At 52.3% G+C, this 23,163-nt stretch overlaps 1 protein-coding gene across 19 annotated transcripts in view; it reads left to right on the forward strand.

Moving 5' to 3' along the window:
• Positions 1 to 23,163, forward strand: part of MYT1L (myelin transcription factor 1 like) — a 738,481-nt gene that overhangs the window by 688,844 nt on the left and 26,474 nt on the right. For all 19 annotated transcript variants that reach the window (XM_019646295.1, XM_019646294.1, XM_019646293.1 and 16 more), the window contains one exon: positions 19,268 to 19,330. In XM_019646295.1, the coding sequence (XP_019501840.1) occupies positions 19,268 to 19,330 (63 nt within the window). The remainder of the gene's footprint in view (positions 1 to 19,267; positions 19,331 to 23,163) is intronic.

Here is a 23,163-nt window from a genome sequence, read left to right on the forward strand (position 1 = left end):
CACGTGTCAGTGACGTCCATGTTGGGCAGCGCAGCACAGACCCTTAGCCTCGTTCATGCTGTTCTTTGTGGATTTCCCCACATCCTGGTAACCATTCAGGGATGCTTTATGTCAACAACTGAGACGTGTGTGGTGCTGTTTTGGGCGGGTGGGTCCCCACTGCTGTTGTCATGTTATTGAGCCTTTGACAAGTCGGTGAATCCTCTTACATTTACATGTACACACACGTGTGCCCTCCGTTTTTATCTGATGCCACTTGTAGGCAGATGAAAACTGACCATGATGTGCGTTTCACAGTACAGCGTTTTCAGAGCACAGGACACGTGCTGCACAAAACCTCCATTTGGGTCCGTGAGGGCAGCGTTCACTCTGTTAGTGGAATGGCTCACTTAGGTTCATTTTTAAAGAATCAACTTCATGACTTTCAAACTTGTACAGAAATTCAGATTTGGTTAATCAGGGGTTATCAAAGGGAGGCCCAAGGCCACCTTCTCTAGTGACTAAATAAACTGGCTTATAATTACATACACATTATTACTACTCAGGGCTTCCTAGTTGTTAGAAGCTTGTTCTCCATTAGATCTTAAATATTTCTCTTTTGAGCTTGCTTATGTCATCGACTAGCCGACCTGTAGAGAAAAGCTCGCCGCAGGTGACCCTCAGCACTTCCCTGCCAGTTGTTGCGGTCTGAGCTCTGGAGAGGGCGCTGCGATGCACTTGTCACGGGCTAGCCTTCCCACAGGCGACTTGCTGTGGCTAGTTCTCAACCTCAGGACCTCAGGGCCCACAGACGGCTGCCCTGTCCTGCGTTCACGCTCAGGGACGTGACCACGAGCTTTGCCGCGCTCCCTCCGTGCTCGGCGTCCCCAACACAGATGCATAGGTGGCAGCTGTTCGTGTCCTTGGCTCCTGTGGCCAGGTGCTCATGGGAATTTCCAGCGTACTTTCAATCTATTAGGATGAAAATGCACGTGGCATGCTCCCAGCCACCCGCCATGGCATGTGTGTCCCCTTGTCTAAGAGGGGAAAATGTGCTCTGAGGACAATGAAATAAAAAAATGACTTTTTTGTAAATAAAACTAATATAAGCTGAAAAAACTGAGAAGTAGGGAAAACATTATTTGTAACCTCATCTCTCAGGAGATATGTTAATGTTTTTATGAATCACAAGCCATCTGTAGTCTTGAAGCCTGCTTTTTACTTAACATGTAGGTTACATAATCTTATTTTGAATAGCTGCATGGTATTTCAGGGCAGGGGCTGTTTCTGTAGCTTCCATCTTAACAAACAGCAATGGCACAGCCCCCAGCACCAGGCCTCGGGGCGAGCAGGCGGGCACCCACCCGGCCTCAGGGCCTCTTCCTGAGAGCGGGAACAAGGGTGGAGGACTGCAGATGGGGGTGCCCATAAAGTGGGGTGACATACTGTGCATGCTCACAGTTTCTTTTATGGAACTGACAACTCAGGGGTTCTTATCTAAGCTTCATAACAGTAAGCGAAAGTCTGAGCAGTCCACTGTGGTTCGCATGTGAGCCCCTGTGGTCGGGCTGCTGCTCGGGGCTCTGGCACACGGTAAGCAGAGCAAGTCCCTGTCACCCACTGCATCCTGACAGCTAGGAAACAGCAGAGGCACAGTCCCTTCACGCTTACAGGGACAGCACGGAGCCAGGAGGAGTGGCGGGGGAGCATTCCAGAACATGAAGCCCGGCAGCCGGAGACCCATGGGGCTTAGAGGTGCCTGGCAGGGTTTTGAGTCCTAGTCCCAGGGATGAGTGTTAGCACCACGGTGACACCATCTGACAATTCTATAAACCACTCCAGTTTCCGTGTCGATGACAGCTCGTAGGATGCTGGACGGAGGTCTTGGGGGCAACCCAGGTGGGAGATGATGCGACGACAACCCAGGTCAGGAGCGCGGTGGGGATGAGAGTGGTCAGATTCGGGGTGTTTGTCAGCAGAACTAACAGGATTTTCCGAAGGACAGATGTGGGCAGGTGAGGGAGAGCAGGCAGGACAACACGCCAGTGCCCCCAGCGGCTGCCACTTCCTGAAGCAGCAGGCTGTGGCATGCCAATTTTGACTTGTATGTTCGCGGTGCTGGATACCCACGTGCAGGCACCGAGGGCTGTAGGACCTTCCAAGTCCAGGAGAGAGTGGCATGAGCAAGTGTGGGGCTGGAGCCCTAGGGCAGGCCGTCCGTCAGCATGTGGACAAAAGCTGCCACACTAGAGGGATGAATTGCCGGGAGCAGAGCCGACCAAGATAACCAGCCCCCTTCCCCCCCCACCCCCCATGCCACCAAAACCTCTGGGTCCGTCCGTTCTGATATCAGTGGGAGGGGCCCAGGATAACCTGATTACTTTTGGGAAATGAAATTTTCCACAAAATTTGGAAATCTTTCACAACTATTTTCCCTCCAGTGTCATAGCCCCTTCGTTCCGTCACAAGATGCCCATCGGAATGGGTAGCATAATAGGGTTTCAGTATGTTGATGGGGAAGCCCATGCGCAGACCTCACTGTGGGCTTGCATTGAGATAGAGGGCTATTCCGGAAACCAAAACTGTACATCTGACTTGGGAAGATGGTGTTGCTCAGTATTGGGGGCTTAATGGCTTTTCTTTAACACATAATCAAAGACACAGGACAGCTGTCTGTCAGAGCGGGCGTCTGGCGCAGTGACACCACAGGACAGGAGGCAGCCAAGCTCTCCCCTCCACATGGGGCTCCCAACAGCCCAGCTGAGACCCCGGGAAAGTCAGGGGATTGGGCGAGATTACCTATTGGGTTGTCGGAAAAGTCATGACGCATGTTTGCGACAGATGGCACTAGTTCATGTTTGGAAGTACTGGAGTCATTCGCATCTATGTTATTGCTATGTCATTTGACAGCTGACAGTTCTAGCTTCATTCCAAAAAAAAATTGAGCGATTTGGTTGAGTTTTGGAAATTTTACAACAAGTTGAAGATGGAAGACCAAACTGCATTTTTGCCATATTTTACTGTTTTACTTCCATAAAGGGAAGAACGCAGATCAAACTTGTGAAAAGTTGCATAAAGTTTACGGTGACAATGCTCTACAAGAACATCAGTGCCAAGGATGGTTCACGAAATTCTGTGCTGGTGATTTTGATCTCAACAATGCTCCTCGGTCAGGGAGGCCCACCGAGGTTGATGACGACAAATTAAAGTCATTGATTGAGTCAAGTTACATGACACAAGAGATTGCAGAAACTTTGAACATCCATCATTCAAGCATTCACAACCACCTGAAGAAGCTGGGATATGTAAGCAAGCTTGATATTTGGGTTCTGCATGAACTCAAAGAAGTTCATTTGACGACGCATATAAACATCTGCAATATGCTCATTAAACGTGAGGAAAATGATCCTTTTTTGAAGTGACTGATAACTGGTGATGAGAAGTAGATTGTTTACAACAATGTGGTGCACAAACAGTCTTGGTCCCGACGTGATGATTCATCTCAAACGACATCGAAAGCAGACATTCATCAGAGGAAGGTTATGCTCTCCATTTGGAGGGATTTTAAAGGTGTCGTGTTTTTTGAGCTCCTACCAAGGAACCAAACAATCAATTTGAATGTGTAGTGTCGGCAACTGGACAGTTGGAACGAATCCATCATCCAGAAACATCCAGAGCTTGTTAATTGTAAAGGAGTTGTGTTCCATCGCGACAACGTGAGACCACACACAAGTTTGATCACCTGTCAAAAATTATTGGCGCTTGGACGGGATGTGTTGCCACACCCACCATGCTCGCCTGACCTTGCGCCATCAGACTTCCACTTGTCTCGCTCTCTTCAAAACGCATTGCGTGGTATAATGTTTAATTCAGATGAGGCTGTAAATCAGCACCTTGTTCAGTGTTTCGCAAATAAAGACAGGTCTTTGTATGAATGAGGAATTATGAAGTTCACTGAAAGATGGCAAAAGGTTATAGAACAAGACGGGCAATATATCATTGAATGATTTTTGTTCTTTATATAAATAAATGACCTTTGAAAAACATAGACAAAATACGGCATGACTTTTCCGACAACCCAGTAGAAGGTTTCATTGAGTTTGAAACTCTATTCCTCTGGGTGGAAAGGAGGCAGTGATGGTGGTGAGCTTTATGGTGTCACCTTTGTACAGGGGACAGAGAGGACAGCTGCTGTAGTTGCTTGTGAGTGGTGTCGGTCACTGTCTGCCCTGCAACCCTCACATGAAGGTGGCACGGGCAGGTGACGTGGCTCCCACCTCGGTCCTCTGCCCACGTAGCTTCCTGAACCAGGACCATCCAACTACTAAGCAATTAATGGAGAAAAGACACATACTTTTGGCTATAGGACTGGCAGCTGGGGAGAAGACCTGGTGCCCTCGGCTGTGCCCTGAACGCATGCGCCAGGCTCACGGCTGTCATCATGGCACATGTTCACGGGAGGAGCCCAGACCTGGCCAGTGTCAGTCAGAAGTCAGCAGAGTTTGAAAAGCTGAACCAATGCAATCACAGTTATTAAAAGATGAAAAGAAGCACTTTTCCAGTACGTCGGCCAGTTAGTCCTCACAAAGCAGGAAGTCGGCCCGGTGTTCCGGCCAAGGACCCTATGGCTCGTTGGAAGGAATGAGGGATCTTTCCATTTGTATCTGCTTCCCCACACTTAAAACTCATCCCAGAGAGAACTGAATTTTACCTGTTGTCCAGACATGGGCTGTTTGTGGGAGGGAGTGAGCTGCATATGCGGTTACTTAGCAGGTGGACTCCGGGCACGCCCCTCCCCGCCCCACCCCCTTCTCTCCTGACTGCTAATCTCCTGCTGCTTCTCTTCCTACAAGCCCAGCCGATGGATGCCAACGCCCCCCACACCCCTCGCCACCCCTCGCAGCACCTGTGATAACTTAGAGGGGTGGTACTAGACGGGCAAGTTTCGGTGAACACATTTTCAGCCAGGACATCTTCAGGCCAAGTAGCGCTGAGCGTGTACTCTTCTCCAAAGTTTACTGACTCCCAAGGAAGTGGAGATCTACTGGTTGGATTTTCTATTTTTGCTTGTTTTAAATTAAAGGTGTGATGTTTTCAGCTTAGTTCTTCTGAGTGAGTGCGGCTCACGTGAGTGGCGTCGGAGCTCCGTGGAGACCGCTGGAAGGCAGGCTCACAGGGCCCCTCTGAGTTGGGCACCCAGCACAGTCCCTGGCAGCCACTTGGCACTGAACATGTCCTTGGTGAGTTTGGTTGAACGGTAACTTTCGGTCACTTTGATTAAGTCTGGCCTTTCAGAAGGGAGCTCTCTTTTGCACCTCACTGTCAGAATAATCCTGCAGTGACTTGATCACCTTCCCCCCATAGTCACGGTGGCATCTTCGGCTTTTTTTTAAGGCATTTCTGCTGGTTTTTTCCGTTCCCATTATGACTTTTTGCCGTTAAAAATGCCAGTCTCTGGCCTTTAATTCCCCAGGGATATCAAATGGAGCAAGTTTTTAGGCCAAATAGCAATAATTTAAATTTTTGTTTACTGTTTCATTGCCAGTATTTGGGCTGTGTCTATTACTTGTTTGCTTTGAAAACTTATTTTTGAAACTAGTCAGAATATTTAAATCAATAAGGACTCCTCAGAGACCTAGAAGCATTTAAAAATCCTCAGGTTTTTTAGAATTGTGATGGAATAAAGACATATGCATCAGAGTCGGCCTCTTCCAGCCTCTCGATGGTGCTGGGGAGGGTTCTCGTCTTTCAGCGTGAGAAGCAGAGGACAGTGCTTTGCAGGGCAGGCCAGGCTTTGTGGCCCAGACCCCGGCCCGGCCGCTCACACGCAGCTGGCACCTTCAGCCAGCACTTAACCTCTCCAGTGGCAGTCTACAAAACGGGGCTGTGCTGGTACCGCCTTGATAGTTCGTTACAAAGCTTAAACCTTCATGTTTGTAAAGTGCTCTGAATAGCACCCAGTACCCAGAAAAAGTGACCTAGCGTCTGTTAACGAGATAACACAGCCTGAGACAAGGCAGGAACCCGGCCTGGTGGCCGGGCCGAAGGGGTTTCCATAGCTACGAGGCTAAAAGATTCGGGGGCTGTGGAAGGCAGAAAAAAGACAAAGGTAACCAACATCCAAAGGCCAACCCAATTCCAGCAATGAATGAATGAAATGAAACTTCTTAGATTTAGAACTCCACAACCAAGGTCAAAATATTTAAAAGATAAAAAGGATTCCATTTTCCTAATGTCTTCTTTCGTCTAATATGGCGCAGTTTTAAAATTCTTATATCAGACTTGCAAATCAGGTGTTACTCTTCAAATAAAAATGTCCATCAGCCCATCAAATTCATGTCAGATCTAACCCCCATTCACTGATCTCAGCCCCTAGTCCCCACTCTCTGAATTCTGACACACTCCCCAACTGGCATATTTTGATCATCTTCTTCTCTGTCATGTCTTTATTTTTCAAACTACCTTGGATTCTTGCTTCAGTTCTCTTGCCTTTTTTGGATGGCGTGTGTTAAAAAATGAGAACATAATGGAAATGGAGGCGTTTTTTATTCCCTGAACGTTGCTGTGGGTCGGAACAGTGCAAGAGACATTGAGAAATCCTCTCTTTTCTTCCCCCTTTTATGGACTTGGGGCCGAGCCGATCAGACAGATCCAGGCATCTGTTGTGCAGCCCGTTAGGTGTCAGGTTTCCCACCTGCATCCTAGTGCCACGGGCAAGGGCCACGCAGGCGTCACCTGGACCGGTCATCAGTCACCGCATCGGTCCCATGCAGGACCCACTGTGACGCGCGCTGCACTCACCGGGTCCCGGGGCGGCCTTGGCGTCTGCTGCAGGGAGGCAGCGGTGTCTCCTTCCCATGCAGACTAGTGAGCTTGGGGTAAGCCTTACGCCCGGTGACATGTAGTAGCAGCGTCCCATCCCTGCCAGATCCACTGCCACCTCGCCCAGCCACCTCGCCCCACAAGTGCTTGCTTAAGCAGCTGTTTTGTGCCCTGAAGATGCTGAAGGTGGTCACCGGGCAGCTGCCCTGAGGGACGAGAGGGGGTGTGGCCGGCCCAGTGTCAGGGAGGCAGAGAGGCTCAGCCCAGGTCCGAGCTTGAGCAAGTTGGGATTCTGAATATCAGCTTCCCCATCTAGGCAAAGGGGCAGCAGTGTGTGGCAGCCCCTCTCCGGGCTGGTGTGCCGTCCTGTGCTCGGAGTGGCCACAGCGTGACTAGTGTTCACTGCCCTCGCCTGCCAGGCCAGAGACGCTGAGCAACTTTCCCGGTCACAGAGAAACCTGGCTGCCAAACCCATCGACCTGGCCAGTGCCGCTCCCATCGGCGCTCACGTAGGTTTCCCCGTCGCTTTAAGCGGTCAGCCTTTGGGTTTAAGGAAGTTGCTTAAGAATAAAGGAAGGGGTTCAATTCAGACACGGAAGTCATTTGCTGTCCAGTTCCTCTAAATGGTGACCTTTCGGTGAGGCTTCATTCTGTACTTTGGAAAACATGTTACCTGATGCCAGAAACCAGGGGCTGTGCTGTTAAGAACAGACCAACTCGTCCTCAGCAGCCTCGTCTGATAGTTTCATTTCCTGCCCCCTTTCCTTGTCCTCTTGTGAATTTTGTGACGCGTCGAAATCCTGACTGCGTCGCTTTCACCAGCAAGTAGCTACCACAGCGGGCAGGACGGAAGGGCCGTCGGGCGGGAGGAGGAGACGTGGGGTCTGGGCGCCAGGCGGCCGGCCTGCAGAATGGCTCCCATGGACAGGAAAGTGCTGTGACACCGGCCCGGGGGCTTGTGGCTTCCAAGGACGCGCGCTGCACCTGATGGGAACTTCAGAGCTCTCTGCACAAAGGCAAGAGTCCCAGCTGGGGGAGACCGCAGTTCTGACTCACGGTTCTCGTGTGCGGCGGCCGCTGCTCAGCCATGTGAACCGAACACCGACGTCGTATCAGATGCCCCTGCCCCATCCCCAGCTCCCAGCCGCGCACAGCGGACTCAACCCAGGCCGGCCCTGCCCAACCCGGGAGGCGGTGCTGCTCCAGCACCCAACCTCGGCTTCTCCTGCAGCCTGGGCTTTGGTCCCAGACAGCTGCAGGCGGACTCGCAGTCACGGAGGCCGGGTTTGGGGGTTCCTCCATGAGCCTCTGCGCAGGTCGGCCTTCCCCACCCACAGCAGCCGCCTCACTCTGGCGAGGTCCAGGGCTGTCCCTGAGACGTGTGTGGCTGTCTGTCTGGGGCCGTCGGGCCCGGCTGTGACCGCTGCGTCTCCCAGGAAGAACCAGCGCAGGCTGGTGAACACCGGTCCCCAAGAGGCAAGCCTGGTCCGGTACATCCTCGTGGCGGAGTGACGGTGTGACGGCTTCTGGAATTCACTGCAGCTTTCTGCGAGGCAGCCGTCTTCTCTGGACCGGGAGACAATGCCAGTGAACGGCCTCGTGAGGGATGCCTGTTATCGGGGCTCGGGGTTCCCAGGAACTACTGTAAGAACAGACACCATACACCAAGTTAGAAAGAGGGATGTCCCCACGTTTGACCGCTTAGCCTGAAAAGGTGCGAGACGGCTTATCAACCCTGCGACAGCCAACGTTACAGTCACAGCATGAAGGCTGTTTATTCTTCACGTGCTTTCAGTTTAATGAGTTTTTAGGTCACTAGCTCTTTCCTGACGTAAGTGACCATCTGTGTAATCCCCTGGGCCAGGCACAGCTCCAGGGTTGCACAGGTGATCTACAGGCTGGTTTGGCCTCTTACTAGCTGGGCAGCCTGGACGGGTTAGTTGGTTTTCACTAGCTAGCCTGCACTGGTTAGCCTGGACTCCTTAGCCTGCACTAGTTATGTGACATTTTTTGGACCTCCATCTTTTCATCTGTAAAACTGGGAAAATAGCGACCTTCTAAGTCTTAGGGGAAGACTGGCTTAAGGATGTCAGCACTGACCTGCCTGATGCTGTGCCCGTGGAGCACGGGGGAGCTGTGCAGACAGACTGCAGACACAGAAGGGACAGGGACATGTGCTCAGGACCACATGCTTGTCCCTTGTGTCTGCAGAGCCCCCGCTGCCCCTGATCAGTCGCCGAGAGCTCTCCTCCCCTCGGCCTGTGGGTGTGAAGCACTTACACACGTGCACACACACCCCTCCATGGCGGAGTGTGTGCTGAGGTGACAGCACCGAGAGGGCTGCACTTACAGCTCCAGATGTTGTGACGCCAGCGTGGTGCCCTTCCCAGCAGGCTGTGCACTCTTCCCTGGACCTGCTTTTGGGGTGACGTGGGCAGGAGCCCTACAGAGGCCCTCACACAGAACCACAGGGTTCGTGCTTTGTTGTTAGTAGCGCATAGAAGGACTGTGGCAGCTCATGGTTCTGACCTATTTGGAGACACAGAAATGCCACCGAGCTTTGAGCTGGTGTGACTCAGACTGTCCGGATGGCCCCCGGGGCTCTCGAGGCTCTGAGCCTGGTCCATAAATCCATGATGCTCTGAAGGCCCATGTGTCCCCATGGTCCTGGCTCTGGTGGTGTCATCCCGGGTGAGAGGCTGCTTGAGCTGAAAGGCAGCTCTGCCCGCGCTGTACCCCGCCCCCCCCGCCGCCCTCAGGCAGGGCTCCCACTCAGCTCCCCGTTGCACACAGCCGGCTCTTAAATTTCCTGTGCAGAGGCCTTGACTGAGGGAGGCGGTTGCCATAGCAACTCACTCCCGCCTCCGTGGGGCTGCTGGGGATGCTGTGTCCTCCCACCCACAGGAACCCCCAAAGGGCCTTCCTCCCAGTTGGTGACACTTCTGGGCCCAGGACGGTCCCCCACAGACCTCCCCACACAATTGCTAATGAGACATGAGAATTAAAAAGTACTGCAAGCCGCTTGAGCACTTCACTTCCCAGCTATGGAGTGTTTTCTTCCCCTTCTTTCTCTTTCTTCTTCCTTTTCCCAGAAAACCGTTCCTATGCTGTCCTTATAACTTACATAAGCATCAGTTTTCAATGTGATTCTTTTCCTGAGAAACATGTTCAGGTGTCAGGCTAGTCAGGTGCCCATTGAAATACACTCTGGAGCAGCCAGATTTTAAACTGATTTTCCTAAAAATCAGGTCCATAATTGCTTTGCGTGAAATAGAGATATTTTTAATATTTACATTTCCCACAATCAGCAGACTCCATAACATGTTTTTATATGAAACAGTTTTCCGCTCACATATTAACGGAGCATAGCTCAGGGAAAGAGGGCGGTCTGTCCACAGTGACTGGACTTGTGTCACTGCAGCAGGGACACATGCAGTGTCCTGGGAGCTGCAGACAGCAGCAGACCACTGCAGACCCGCTGTCAGGACACCAGGGACACCCCTCCACTCTCCCCCACCCCCACCCCACAAGCTTGGCAGGGGCATTCCTCCTGCGTCCGCGATTCTGTGGTTCCCCGGCTTCCACTTCCTCCCAGCTTCCTTGTGAGGGGCTGCTTCCTCTCCAGGCGGATTGCAGTGCCCTTGAGGACAAGGACGCCTGCCTCAACTGAGTAGTTGTCACTTCACGAAAACCTGACACATACAAACCAAGCCTCTGGCGGTGGAGGGAGACAGGGACACACACTGCAGGCCCTGAGATGGCTGTGAGCCAGGGCAGGGGGGGGCCCCCGGCAGTGCACACGTGAGTGGGGTGTGCGTGGCCTTGCGAGGGGTGGGGGCAATGCAGAGTCTATCGTCCTGTCATGGCCAGCCCTGCACTGACCAGGTTGCACACGTCCGGGGAAGAGCTGTCTAACCTTACACCTGCCTGTCTCCCCAGTCAGTGACCTGTCCTGGGGACGAGGACACACCCGCCTTTCTCCCCATTTAGTGACCTGTCGTGGGGACGAGGACACACCCGCCTTTCTCCCCAGTCAGTGACCTGTCGTGGGGACGAGTTCACCCTCCATTCACTGCTCTTGCTGGCTGCCTGCTGTGACCCGTCCCTTTCTCTCTTCCGCCTTCGCACCGCCATTGTCATCCGCCAGCTGTGTCTGCAGCGTGCCCCCATCCCCACCCTTTCACGGTGTCCCGTTGTCCTGACTGTCCGCCCCCCTCCCGCCCCATTTTAAGCCCTCTTTCTCCAGTACAAATACGCAGAGCTCTCCGCGATTCACAGCGCAGTCTGCTCCGGCCCCTCCAGCCGCGCCCGCCGGCCCTTCGGCCGCTGGGGACCCCACTCTGCCCCCGCTGGAGGTCCCCTGCTGCTCCTTACACAGACCCCCCCTTTTCGCTCCCGGTACGTGTCCCTAAGCACCCCTAGCAGACGCACCGGGCACGCCTATCGCCCCTCTAGCTAACGGGGGTGGGGGAGGTGGGGGGGGGTGCACGCCCAGCTCTGCGCGCCCGCCCCGGGCACCTGAGCCTCCGCCTGCGCGTCGGGGACGCGGGGTGACGGCCGCAGAGTCCAGCACGGAGCTGGTGTGCAGGCGACAGGCTGGCACGGGGACACCGGCGTCCCTGCCCCCGCCTGGGCTCCGGCGGCCCACGCATCATGGTCGTGGAGCGCCGCCCTGCATCGGGTGCATCTGGGAGCTGTGGCCCGTGCCCAGCGCCCGGGGCCTGGCCGCCTCCTCCCCGCTCCGGCCCCTTCACCCCCTCCCTCCGCCCCCTCCCGCCCCGTCTTCTCGCCCAGCGGCGGCTCCCGGTGGCTCCCGCGTCCTCAGCCCCGCTCACAGGCCGCACGTCCAACCCGCGCGGTGCGGGCGCCCCCACCGCCCCTGCCGGCTCTGCGCTGCACGAAGAGACTTCAGGACGATCAGTGAAGTGAGCCTTAGAAACCCGAGAGCTGTGTCCGGGACACAGAAGTCTAAAAATCTATCTCCCGGCCCGCTGTCTACTTCCCTACTCCACTTTATAAGACACTGAGAACGCCATATAGGTCAATAAATGAAGGTTGCAAACTCATGTGTCTTTAAAAGCAAATGTGTATTACAGAATCGTACACTTGAAATCTATGCAATTTTACTAACCATTGTCGTTCCAATAAATTTTAAAAATAATACAATTTTAAAAAATCAAAGCAAATGAACCTGACCCTGATAGGAGGGGGAGACCACAGGATAGATTGGTAGAGCAGGAATTATTGATAATAATGGGACATTTCAAAAGTCTAGTGGAATGAAAAAGCACCAGGCGAGGAGAGATTTTTGTTCTAATCTCACTCTGTCACTCCTTGTGTGACCTTAAACAATATTCTTCACCAACTTGGGCCTTTCTCCTTGCTGTAAAATAATCAATTTTGAAAACCTTTGGTAAAACTGAGGGTCTGTGAAATCATTTATAAATTTGACCAAAAAATAAGATGTAGAACAGGGGAAAGGACAGATTCCACAGGAGGAAGGAAAAATGCGCTAGAACTCCATTTTTTAAATGAGTGATTGACAGAGGAGAAAATAAACTGAAGACAATATTTTAAAGCCAGGTAGTTATAAGCAGGAGGTTAGAGGAGGAGGCAGGACCAGGGGATGGGAGGAGGGGAGACACACAGGAGCCTGACGTGCAAGGCGTTGGAGAAAATTCTAGATCATACAGGTTGCAGATGAACATGGAGTCTTGTCATTTCTTCTAATCAGAGTTAACGCCTGTCGGGCGCAGCTGATCTCGCAGGTTCACTGCACACAAAGATGCCGCTATGAAACACGTCTTTGCTGCACTAAGTCACAGACACCACCGGCGACAGGTTACGGTGGAGGGGAAGACACGGAAGCCATGAGTCACGGGACTTACGTTAACTGGTAGATATTTGAAAATTTGTGTGCAGTGAATCTGTGAGATCAGTTGCGCCCGACGGAGGGTTTTAAAAAACACTTTGTCTATGAGACAGAATAGTGGTTTAAAAACTTTAAAAGCCCCCCAAATGTAGGAAAAACCGACAGGAGAAACAAAAGTTAAAAAACAAAAATGAAAAATAGGAACAAGATTTCAGCTAAGAGGGAACCTGTGTGGCCGCCCTCCCAGCTCTGTGGCCCTAGAATCTTCCCTTTTTTCTGTCCTGGGGGACCCGCTCCCCTAAAATGGGCTGAAGTCTCCAAGTTTTAGAAAACCAAACTGTTTTTAAACTACATAAACCGCCTTCTCTATTTAGCTCATGCATAGTTTTAAACCGTCTGTGGACAGAGAAATGCACCGATGTCACTACGTGCCTGTGGCTTGTACGCCTCGCAGTCCCAGCCGTGCGACCCTGGGGCGCCCTCACATGGGCCCCGGGGCGCCCTCTGACCTGACAGCACGCGGGGTTTGTGTTGGTGGCCGCCTCCTGCTCCCCACCTGGCCTTCCTGCGTGAGCAGAGGCAGTGGGCCCGGGCGAGGGGCGCGGGTGGGCCGCCGTCGCTGCCCCAGGTCCACGGTGTCAGGCCAGCCGCCCCGGGCCCACGCTCGCGACCCCCCCACCCAGCCCAGCCGGTCACTCCGGTGTGGCCCCACCGTCCAGGTCAAGCGGACACGGTCACAGATGCTCGCTCTCAGGCGGGGAGCACTGTGACGCACGGTCAGTAAAGCGAGGGGTTCCCGGCTGCACAGGCCAGTGCTCCCCCACCCCCACAGCCGGAAGGGAACCCCCGCAGCAGCACGCACGCGCGTCTTTGGAAACCTGCTTCTCGGCACAGAAGGGGCGCTAACTGTCCAGAGCTTGGTGTCAGCAGCCACAGGCGAGCCCCCCCCCTCACCCGTCTGCCCGTCTCCCTGAGCCCCGGCCTTGCGAGCGTCACGGCGCCTGCCCACGGGCCCCTGCATGTCGCGCACCCGGCGTGGACGCGCGGTGAGAACGCTGGGTCCCGTGGCCTGGAGTCGCTGCACCGGGCGCCTCGGTGCTTTTCGCCGGGGTCCTCCCAGCCCGTGTCCACTTCCGACTCGGCCGCTGCAGCCATGGCTGCGCTGCTGCCCTGCGGCCGGACGGCAGCGCTCTGAGGCGTGGCCGCGGTTTCCCGGGGCCGTGGGTGCCCCGTGGGCCCGGCAGGACGTGCGACGCGCATCTGGCCACTGGGCACCGGAGCCGTCAGGGCTCCCGGGGACGCCACGCGGGCCGGGCAGGCTCCCGCCCCGCGCGGCGCGCAGGACGGTGGGTACGGGTGACCAACGGGTGAGGCTTTGCAGGCGCAGGACTGAGAAGTGACATCCACGCAGCGTGCACGCAGCGCGCCCCCAGCAGCCGCGCCTGCAGCTCGGGTGTCCCCGAAGGTGGACCCAGGGGCAGGCCGCACGGCCCCCACGCTCAGCCGGCTCCGCAGAGCCCTGGTGGCCCCGCGTGGACACGGGAGCCGGGGCCGCCCGGCCTCGGTCGGGGGAGGGGCGGAGGCGGGTTTCACGCTGCAAACGGGACACGGGACCCGAGGCTGATGGCAGGCGTGTGAGCCTCTAGGTCACAGTTTGAACCTGCGCGTGAACACCCTGCGTGTCGGTGGCTCGCACAGTGAGTGGCACCGGTGACTGCGCAGTGTGTGCCCGGGCCCACGCCACGGCCGGGCCCGCCGGGGCTCCCGGAGCCCCCCGCCCCCCACGTCCCCAGTCCCGGCTGCTGACCCACCGCGCAGCCCGCATCCTGTCGGCCCAGGGCTTCCACGTTCCCTGCGGATGACACCCACGTTCTCAGTAACATGAGGCCTGATTCCTCAGTCACCAAAGTGAAAAAAGGTCTCAGTCCTGTGAAGGGCAGTTTTAAAATTCTTCTTCATTTATGTAGATGTTTCTGAGTGTACTTTTTAAAGAAAGTACTAGAACCAAAAGAAAAGGGTGTCTTCTGTGTACATGGTACGTACCTCAGAAAGCAAGTCTTCCACCCAAATTCTACTAGTGTCAATAGGTTGGTTTCACATTTTGAAATGTGTAGGTTTTCTAAACACTGGGAACTCCTAAACATCACGTGTAAAGGCTCCTCCTCACCTGACTCTCGAGGAGGAAAGGAGAAACTGGCAATACACACACTTCATATTGAATTTCAAAAGAGAAAATTGTTGAATGTCTTACAAATTGAAATGTGATCTATAAGACTTTGTCTTTCCTTGATTTTTAGGTAATATATTTAAGAAGCTGGGCAGAGTGATGTATGTTGCTTTTAAGTGACCTGGTTTCTTTCAGTTTGGGGAAAAAAATGCAAAGTTGTAGCATAAAAATCAGCATATGTCATTTTTCTATTTCAAAATATTTTTATTTTGCACTCTGTATTTCTTTAGTTTTTTTATCCATGAGAAAAAAAATCAAAACAAAGAAATATATTTCTAGAACCATATCTGTTTAGGAAAAAATGTTTTTAAATTGAATTTTTTGTATAAATGGGGCAAACCCTTTTATATATAATGTGACTGGAATCATTCTAATTTACTAATAAATTTTGGTACTAGAGACAAGGCCTAATTTTATGTTTTTATGATTTCTTTGAACATTGAGGGCAGTAAGAAAAAAATTACATTTTTTTATATTTTGTGTTTTACTTACTAAGTTCCCTTGATAGAGTTGCCATGAAAGAAAGGAGTGCAAAAGACTGTTAAAAGCTCTGCATGAAATTCTTCAAACAGCTCAAAGTGTATCAGTCTGCATTTAATATTATTATTCCAAATAGTCCCTGACCGTTTTTTTCTGCATGTCTTAGCTTCTATGTTCAAAATCAGGGCATGTGTGCAAATGCACCTGATGGGGCCCGTTCAACCAGGTTAGGCCAATTCCACGGTCAAGTCCAGATAGAGTTCAAACATGATGGCAGTACTTTCAGCCTTTATGTATAAGATTTTTAACTTAAATTCATGTTTTAAATGTCTTAATATAACTATTTCCCAAGTTTTCATATTTACTTTTGAAATACAGAGGGGTGATTAAATATGAAGGAAGCACATCACGGGTATTCTTAGGAGTATGAGTGAGTAAGTGATAATGCGACTACGGTCGGGCATTTAACTGTTTGCATGGCTACTACCCTGTGTCCAGGTAGTGGTTTATAGATGGGAGAAAACAGCACTGTCCTAGGTTGCATGTCTTGCGTTTGTTATAAGGACAGATCAGAGGCAAACTTGAGAGGCCACTTGGCCTGTCATCACATTTTTGTGACATGTGCCTATTGCAACATTGCATCCTTTTCATGATTATGGACTTACTGCATACCTATTCTCTTTTGGTATTAGAGGACATAGCTTATGACCTCCATGTACGTGTGACCAGTGGTGATTCCTGTGGGGGTCCAAATAGAACATTTCTTGTGGTGGCAAATAACAGGAAGGCATTCTAGAAGGTTCTGGTTCAGAGTCTCAGACGTCTGGGTTCTGCCAAAGCAGCAGGACCCAGTGTGTTTCTCCTTGAGAAGGGCTGGTTTCATGAAATCATAAATCCCAAAGTTTGTAAGTGGTCCTGATTTTTTTTTTAAGATTTTGCCTGAATTCTGAAAACGTAAACACTGTTCAAAACTTTATTATGATATTTCCGTCACCATTCTTAAATGTCTGTATGAGACCAATTTTTCTAGCCAGATAATAACATGTACTACCCAGAATTATTTTCTCTCAGTATTACTTAATCCCAGGGCAAGTCAAGATCACAGATGCGGCCAGGGGTCACAAATGTTTTGCACGAGGAAGCGAGGATAGATGCTAAGTTACGTCTTCATCATTTGCTTTCTCAGAGTGGTTTCAGCAAGAGTATCTTTGGAGAGGGAGAGACAAAATATTGGGTTGTCGGAAAAGTCATGGCTCATTTTTGCAACGAAAAACATAGAAAAAAATACATCATGACTTTTCCGACAACCCTCAGCAAGCATTTTATTTAACACAACCTTACATGCCTAAGCACAGGAACTTAAAACGACGTGCGCTATCGTCTGTGACACCTGCCAGGCAGCTTGCATGACGCAGAGGGGCACTGCTCTCTTCCTGAGACTGCCTGAGAACCAGAGCCTGCCTTACAGGAGTTTCCATGGAAACCTCTCACTCCCCGCTGCCACGTGACACTCCTGCTGTGCAGCACAGGCTGTCTGATTCTGTCCACGGGGGGCTCCCTTCTTGAAGATGCCCTCTAGACGGGTAGCTGCAGATCCGATGTTTGCTCCTCGATTTTCCACCTCCTGTTAGCAGGGGTCCCAGAGCGGGCTCCAAACGACAAGCAATGACCCTTTTGTTAGATGAATAGTCACTTCATGCACTAGCTTCAAAAACTGTGTTTTTAAATGTTGAGATTTCTTAGCTGGAAAATTTGCATGTAAATCTAAGAGTTGAAAAAAGCCCGGAAGTCTTGGGCAGTGACACCCGAAGCCCTAGAGATAAAAACAAACCTTTTAAGAAAGCAAGGCCTCTTTCACAGTGTGTTTTTTTCTTTCCCAACACAGTGAAAGCTCTGAAAATGAGCCAAATCAATATTTTGTTTTTACGGTGATAAAGGACTTTTTAAACACCTCTTTGTTATCAGATGGTATGTTTGTAAATGGCTTAATCACATAAAAACTACTCTGAAAATCTTCCCCTTTTTCTTAATTAGTAAAATCTGATTTCCATTTATATGATTTTGGTTAAAATGCCTCACTTTAAACTTGAACAGAGTATGCCAATCTCCTGCCCCACCAAAAAAAAATGGCATATGAAAAACTTTATACTCATGTTAACATGAATAAATTTTAAATAAATTTGCACTAAGTGCTTAAGTTAGGAAGAGTTTAAAGATTTTTTTTTTTCAAAAGGCCAAGTGTGTTATTGGCCGGCAGGAAGCATTTTCTGTTTCTTGATAAATTTTCAGGACAGAAACTTACGTGAAAATTGATTCTATTGCTTTCAAACCCCCTCCCTGTGTGAGCGTGTCTGTCTACACGAGGTGCCATTTGGGAAATCAGCTATTTAAGTTCAGTCACTTAGGTCGTTTTTTAGAAAATAATTGCTTAGCAATCGATGGAGTAGTCTTGTGATGGAACATAAACAGCTGTTACTTTAACAGACGGCAGGTCACCATCAGATTTGGGGGCGTTCTTGGTACATAGATTCTGTTGTAAGCATCTTGGCATTCTATCTCAAACCCAAACCAGCGGTTTCTCTAGTCCCTTTTCACTAAGTTACTTCTTAATTCTCCTACAGCACTAGCTATAAGTTAGGCTTTAACCGTTAGTGTGATATGGCAGCTGTCAATGTCTATACCCTCAGACCTAGAATTATGTCCCCTTTCTTGGGACTAAAGGAGAATTCAACGATTTCTAAATATCAGAATTGTCTGCACATCAAGTGTCACTCACAGCAGCACACAGAGGAACGGGGTCCTGTCGCATGGGTCCCACCCCTGCCCACACTCACCTGATCTTGAGGACGTCCATCTGTTAGGCGAGGCATCTGTGGGTCTGATCTCAACACCCAGCATTCAGGTGACTTCCTGAGTGGGAAGCAAACTGAAATTGCGTGGAAGCAGCATACACTGTTAAATACATAAAATGTGTGATTTCTGTCCTTGCCAGGAACCCAGGCGTTCATCGAGCAGGGGTGGGGCACATGACCTCAGTGATAATAATAATTACTAAGTCACTTTATCCTTGTTATTTTTTGGGTGGTACAAATTTAATGAAAAGAAAGAAGGAATTTTCTTCATTTTTGTCCTTAATTTTTACATGTGTGGCGGGTACAGATACAGCTGAAACAACAGTGAAAATGTCTTTGTCGTACCATCCGAGTATTCTTGGGACGACACAGTTAAGACGTTATATGACAAGTAATATATGACAAGTAACAGTAATGACAAGACTGTGGAAAAGCGTTCTCTCCCATCGGAGCAGCGGCAGCGCGATGGTTCAGGAACTGGGCGCTGGGACTGGCCTCAGCGTCCCGGCTGACTTGGCCTGGGTCTGGGTCTGGTGGCTTCACAGCCAGGACCCAGCCGGGGGGTGACGAGGCAGTTGGATGGGAGCCCGGGACAGTGCCAGTGCCGGCGTGGGTTAGGATGACGTCGTTCTCTTAGGCCGCTGCGGGTCCCTTGGTGTAAAAACCCAGCTTCACATGCGGGTTAGTGCAACAAGCCCCGTCGTAACCAGCTCGACTGACCGTCAAGCGGCGGAAACAGAAGGACGGTGGGTGCTGGGAGGGACCGGGACCCCGACAAGCGGCCGCGGGCCGAGGATGCCCCAGGCACTGCCGATCCTAGGCGGTCACTGGGACCCACGTGCTCCAGAAAGTGCCATCGTGCTGGAGGGGAGAGATGCAACACGTCCGCACCAGCCAGGGGGCTTCCGCCCACTTCTCCTCTCGCTGGGGAGGTTAAGCCTCAAAGCGAGCTCGCTTTCCAGATTAAAAGGAACTTAACTGTTCAGGGAGTTTCATTTCTTTCCAGTAAATTGCCAATTTTCGTTTTGGTTGTAGGTGTCCCACCCCTGGCTGTGACGGCTCTGGGCACATCACTGGCAACTATGCTTCCCACCGAAGGTACGTACGTACGGGTGCTTCTCTCGAAGCCATTCTCTCTCGTCTCCACGCGTGGCAGAGTGGCCAACGGCCTGGCTCGCGGCACACTGGCTGACTCCGCTGGCGGGTGGGCCACAGGGACTCTGGGACCACAGGCTCCTCCTGGCAGCGGCTCTGTCCGCTGTGTCCCCCGGCAGCACAGCAACCTCAGCTCCTGAGAACAGCCGCTGACAGGCAGCTTGCTGACGCCACCGGGAGCTGGTCCCGAAACGTTAAGATCTGAGCCATAGGCTGTGTGGTTACCGTGCGCGGGGATCAACAGGGCTAACACTCACCTGACCCTTCCAAACTCTCGGCTCTGTCACTCCCGAGAGGAGGTGTCCAGAGCACAGCAGAGAGATTCGGGCTCATGAGAACACAAAAGTTCCGTGTGAGCCGGCATTCAGGGAGCCTTTTGTGGACATCCACGCTGTGCCAGGCCCTGTGTCAGAGGTGAGTGGACAGAACCTTCGGTGCCATGTCTGCACGGGGCTGCAGACCTTGTGGTCAGGTGCAAGAACTTCTTGTCCCACTCAGTTCGGGACAAGCCAGCGCTGAGACAGGGACGAGAAGGTCTGTGGACTAAGGCCCGTCCGGCCGTGGGAACAGGGCTGCATCTAGTAAATGAACCAAGTCCAAGGCCAGCTGCCGGCCCACCGAGCCCTCAGGCCCAGGTTATAGAGCAGGCGTCTGAAGAACACACGCCTTCTGCTTTACGTGCCTCCCTCCCTCCACCCCCACCCGCCCTGCTGCCGAAAAGAAGAACAAGGGAGGGTTAGGACAGCTAGAGAGATGCTGGCTGCTGGCCAGCGCCCAGCAGAGTGGGTCGTGTGGCCCAGAGCGCACCCTGTGGCCACCCGAGTGACCGCATCCCAGTGGTCAGAGCGGGGGTCGCTGGCTGGCTGGCAGGGCCTGGATTAGGGGCTGAGCTCACGTGGTGGGCGGCCTCCTCACCAAGACCCGACGGCGAGTCCTGTGTGCTGGCTTCCCCCCAACTGGGAGCACTGCCGGCGCAGCACAGGGCTGGGGAGAGCGTGACGGAGGAGCCCCGCCAGGGGGAACTGACCAATGCGATTTAGGGGTGCTTCTCATGTCACTCGATGTCACATATCTCGTTGTCTAGACCAGGGCTGCCCCCCTGGACACTGCTGATCTTTGGGGGGACAGTTCTTTGCTGTGGGACGTCCTGTGCAACTGTAGGATGTTGAGCAGGTCCCAGGGGCATCCTACCCCCATTCATGACCAGCAAACGTGTCTCCAGACAGCACCCTACGTTCCCGGGCCACTGCCATAGACGGGGGGTCATGAGCTGCTTTGACCAGCTGATCGTCAGACAGGAGCTACCTCCAAAACGGGTCGCCAGAGTAAGATTGCTGGTCTGGAGTAAATACAACAAAAGTAAATTTAAAACTCCAGTTAAATATACAAAGTCAAGCACATTCTCCACTACTTCTTGTTTTAATGTATCTTGGAAAAGAGCTGTCCCAGGCCACACATGGCCAGGACTTCCAGCGTTTAACAACGTCTGCGGAACTGAGAATGAACCTTTACTGGTCACTTCTTGTCCAAATGTCTGTCTTCCACTGATTTGTTATTTGTTTGGCATCATGTAACTTTATTCATAATGTAGTTTAAACATTTTTATTCATGTAACTTACAGCTTATATGGTAGGTATTACTACAGCATAAACTTGTAAACAAGGTATAATTTAAGCGTAGGTTTACGCTCTGACCTGGGCCTGGAGTCAGTCATACCAGAACTCACCTGTAGAGACAGAGAGCAGGTTTGACTTGGCTTTCTTCACATTGGGGTGGGGTGCACAGCCTTCGGGGGCAGCCCATTGACAGCAGGGTTCATGGTGACGGCGTCCATCCCAGTAACGACTTCCCTTGCGTAAGGGTGACAATGGGGCTGAACACTATCAGGCCATGGTGTTCCCTCGGGTGACAGCTCTTGTGTGTACAGGACACGAATGGAGGACAGAAGACAACACTTCCCAGGCCTGTCGGATCTCAGTGCTCATCTTCTGTTGTCCGTTTCTCAGGACGTGAGGGAACGTTCCCTACGCACCAGCTCAGGAGAAAACCTGGCTTCCACAGGGTGCTCCAGCCTCTGCTGACTGAGCCACAGCCCAGGCCACTTATGTGAGTCTGCCGGCTCCGTGCCCTGTGGGCTGCAGGCTGCAGAGCATGGGAAGCCCACAGACGTATGCCGAGCTGCCAGGACTGCCTGTGAGCTCTCCCCTTCTTCTCAGACCAAACGCACACGTTTTAAGTTTTGTCTAAGTTACAGCACGGTCACTGCTATCCAACCTAACTGTCACAGAGGGGCGTGCTGCCGGCACCAGCTTTCTCCTGGGCACCGTCCTGGGGACTTAGGAAGCTGCCTTCCTCTGCTGTCCTGGGGCCACGTGAGCACTGGTCACCCCGTCAGTTTTGCACTGGAGGACCCGAGACTCTCTGAGGTTATGCAGCGGAGATGCGTCCATCTCCAGGGTCTCGTCCTGGACCCCGTGCTGGCAGTGATACCAGGAGGCCACGCAGCTGCTTACCGTGAGAAGCAGGCACACCGTGACCTGTCCTGGGTCTGACCGGTGCTTTCTTTTTTTTTTTTAGTTGTAAGGGTGGTGTGGGCTTTCATCTCTGAAACTTTCCTAAGATTGTTTTAATCAATATTGGTGGAGTGTCTGTGATGTTCTATGACAGATCCTCCTCCGTCCCGTTTGCCGAGAGCATGGAAAGGCCTCCAGAAAGTTCACGGACCTCGTCGGGCGTGAGTCGGTCTTGTCTTCAAACGACAACAGAAACAGGTCCATGTTTTTCAGCTTCCCACAAAGACCCCACTTCCATGCGTCTATATACCTTTCCCCGACCTTTCTCCAGATCTGCTTTCTGCTCAACCTCAGACGTGCCAGCATAGCGGCTGCCTGACGGTCCCCGGCACAGGACCCCCGGGCCCCAGCGTCTGATTCAGGGTCCCACTTACACGCAGCCGGAGGCCCAAAGGCTGGCGCTGCTGCTCTAGATAGAAGTGATGGCCCCATTTCTCACAGCGACTGTGCCACGTGCGTCTGACCCACTGGGACCCCTCCCAGCCTTACACAACGGCACACCCAGAGTTCCAGAATGTTCTCGAATGATGGAAGGCAAGGCTCGCTGAGCACGGCAGTGAACCACGAAGCATTTTGCATGTATGCCTTCACTCTCCTCTGACAATAGTTTTGATCCTAACTGCAAATGAGGGAACAATACATGGACATCCTACATCACCAACATGTTCCAGTCCTATTTTCATTTTGCTCTTTTATAAAAACGGGCAAAATATGAGCCTCCAGGATGACAACAGAAGGGTCTGACAGCCTCTCTGTCTACTCCGTGGTTTCAGCATGCTTTGGGGAGTCAAACCACAGGCCCCCAAGGCCTTCCCTGCCACGACGTGGACAGATGACCAGGTACTGAGGAAGGCAGTGAAAAGCAGGTTGAGGAAATTCCGATGCCGACAAGGAGTGAGTCCACTTCCGGGGCTTGGGCCCTGGTCACACCGTCAGGACATGCGACTCCTCTCCGGAGAGCGCCTACGACCTTCCCGTCGTCTTCGGCTCTCCCACGGCCGCACCTCTCTCTAGCCAGAGCGGTAGTGACGTGGTGGCTTCTCTTCGCCTTCGGCTGTTGGTTACTGCGATGACTGCCCAGCCCCGCTTGTGGTCTGGAGGCCCCGTGGCACGTGCTCCTTGACCACAGCCCACACTGAGGGCCCAGCTGTGTGCCCCGCTCCATCCGCAAGTGCCCATGCACTCCACCCCCAGCCAGAGAAG

The sequence above is a fragment of the Hipposideros armiger genome, unplaced genomic scaffold, assembly GCF_001890085.2.
Source record: "Hipposideros armiger isolate ML-2016 unplaced genomic scaffold, ASM189008v1 scaffold_100, whole genome shotgun sequence".
Classification (NCBI taxonomy): domain Eukaryota; kingdom Metazoa; phylum Chordata; class Mammalia; order Chiroptera; family Hipposideridae; genus Hipposideros; species Hipposideros armiger.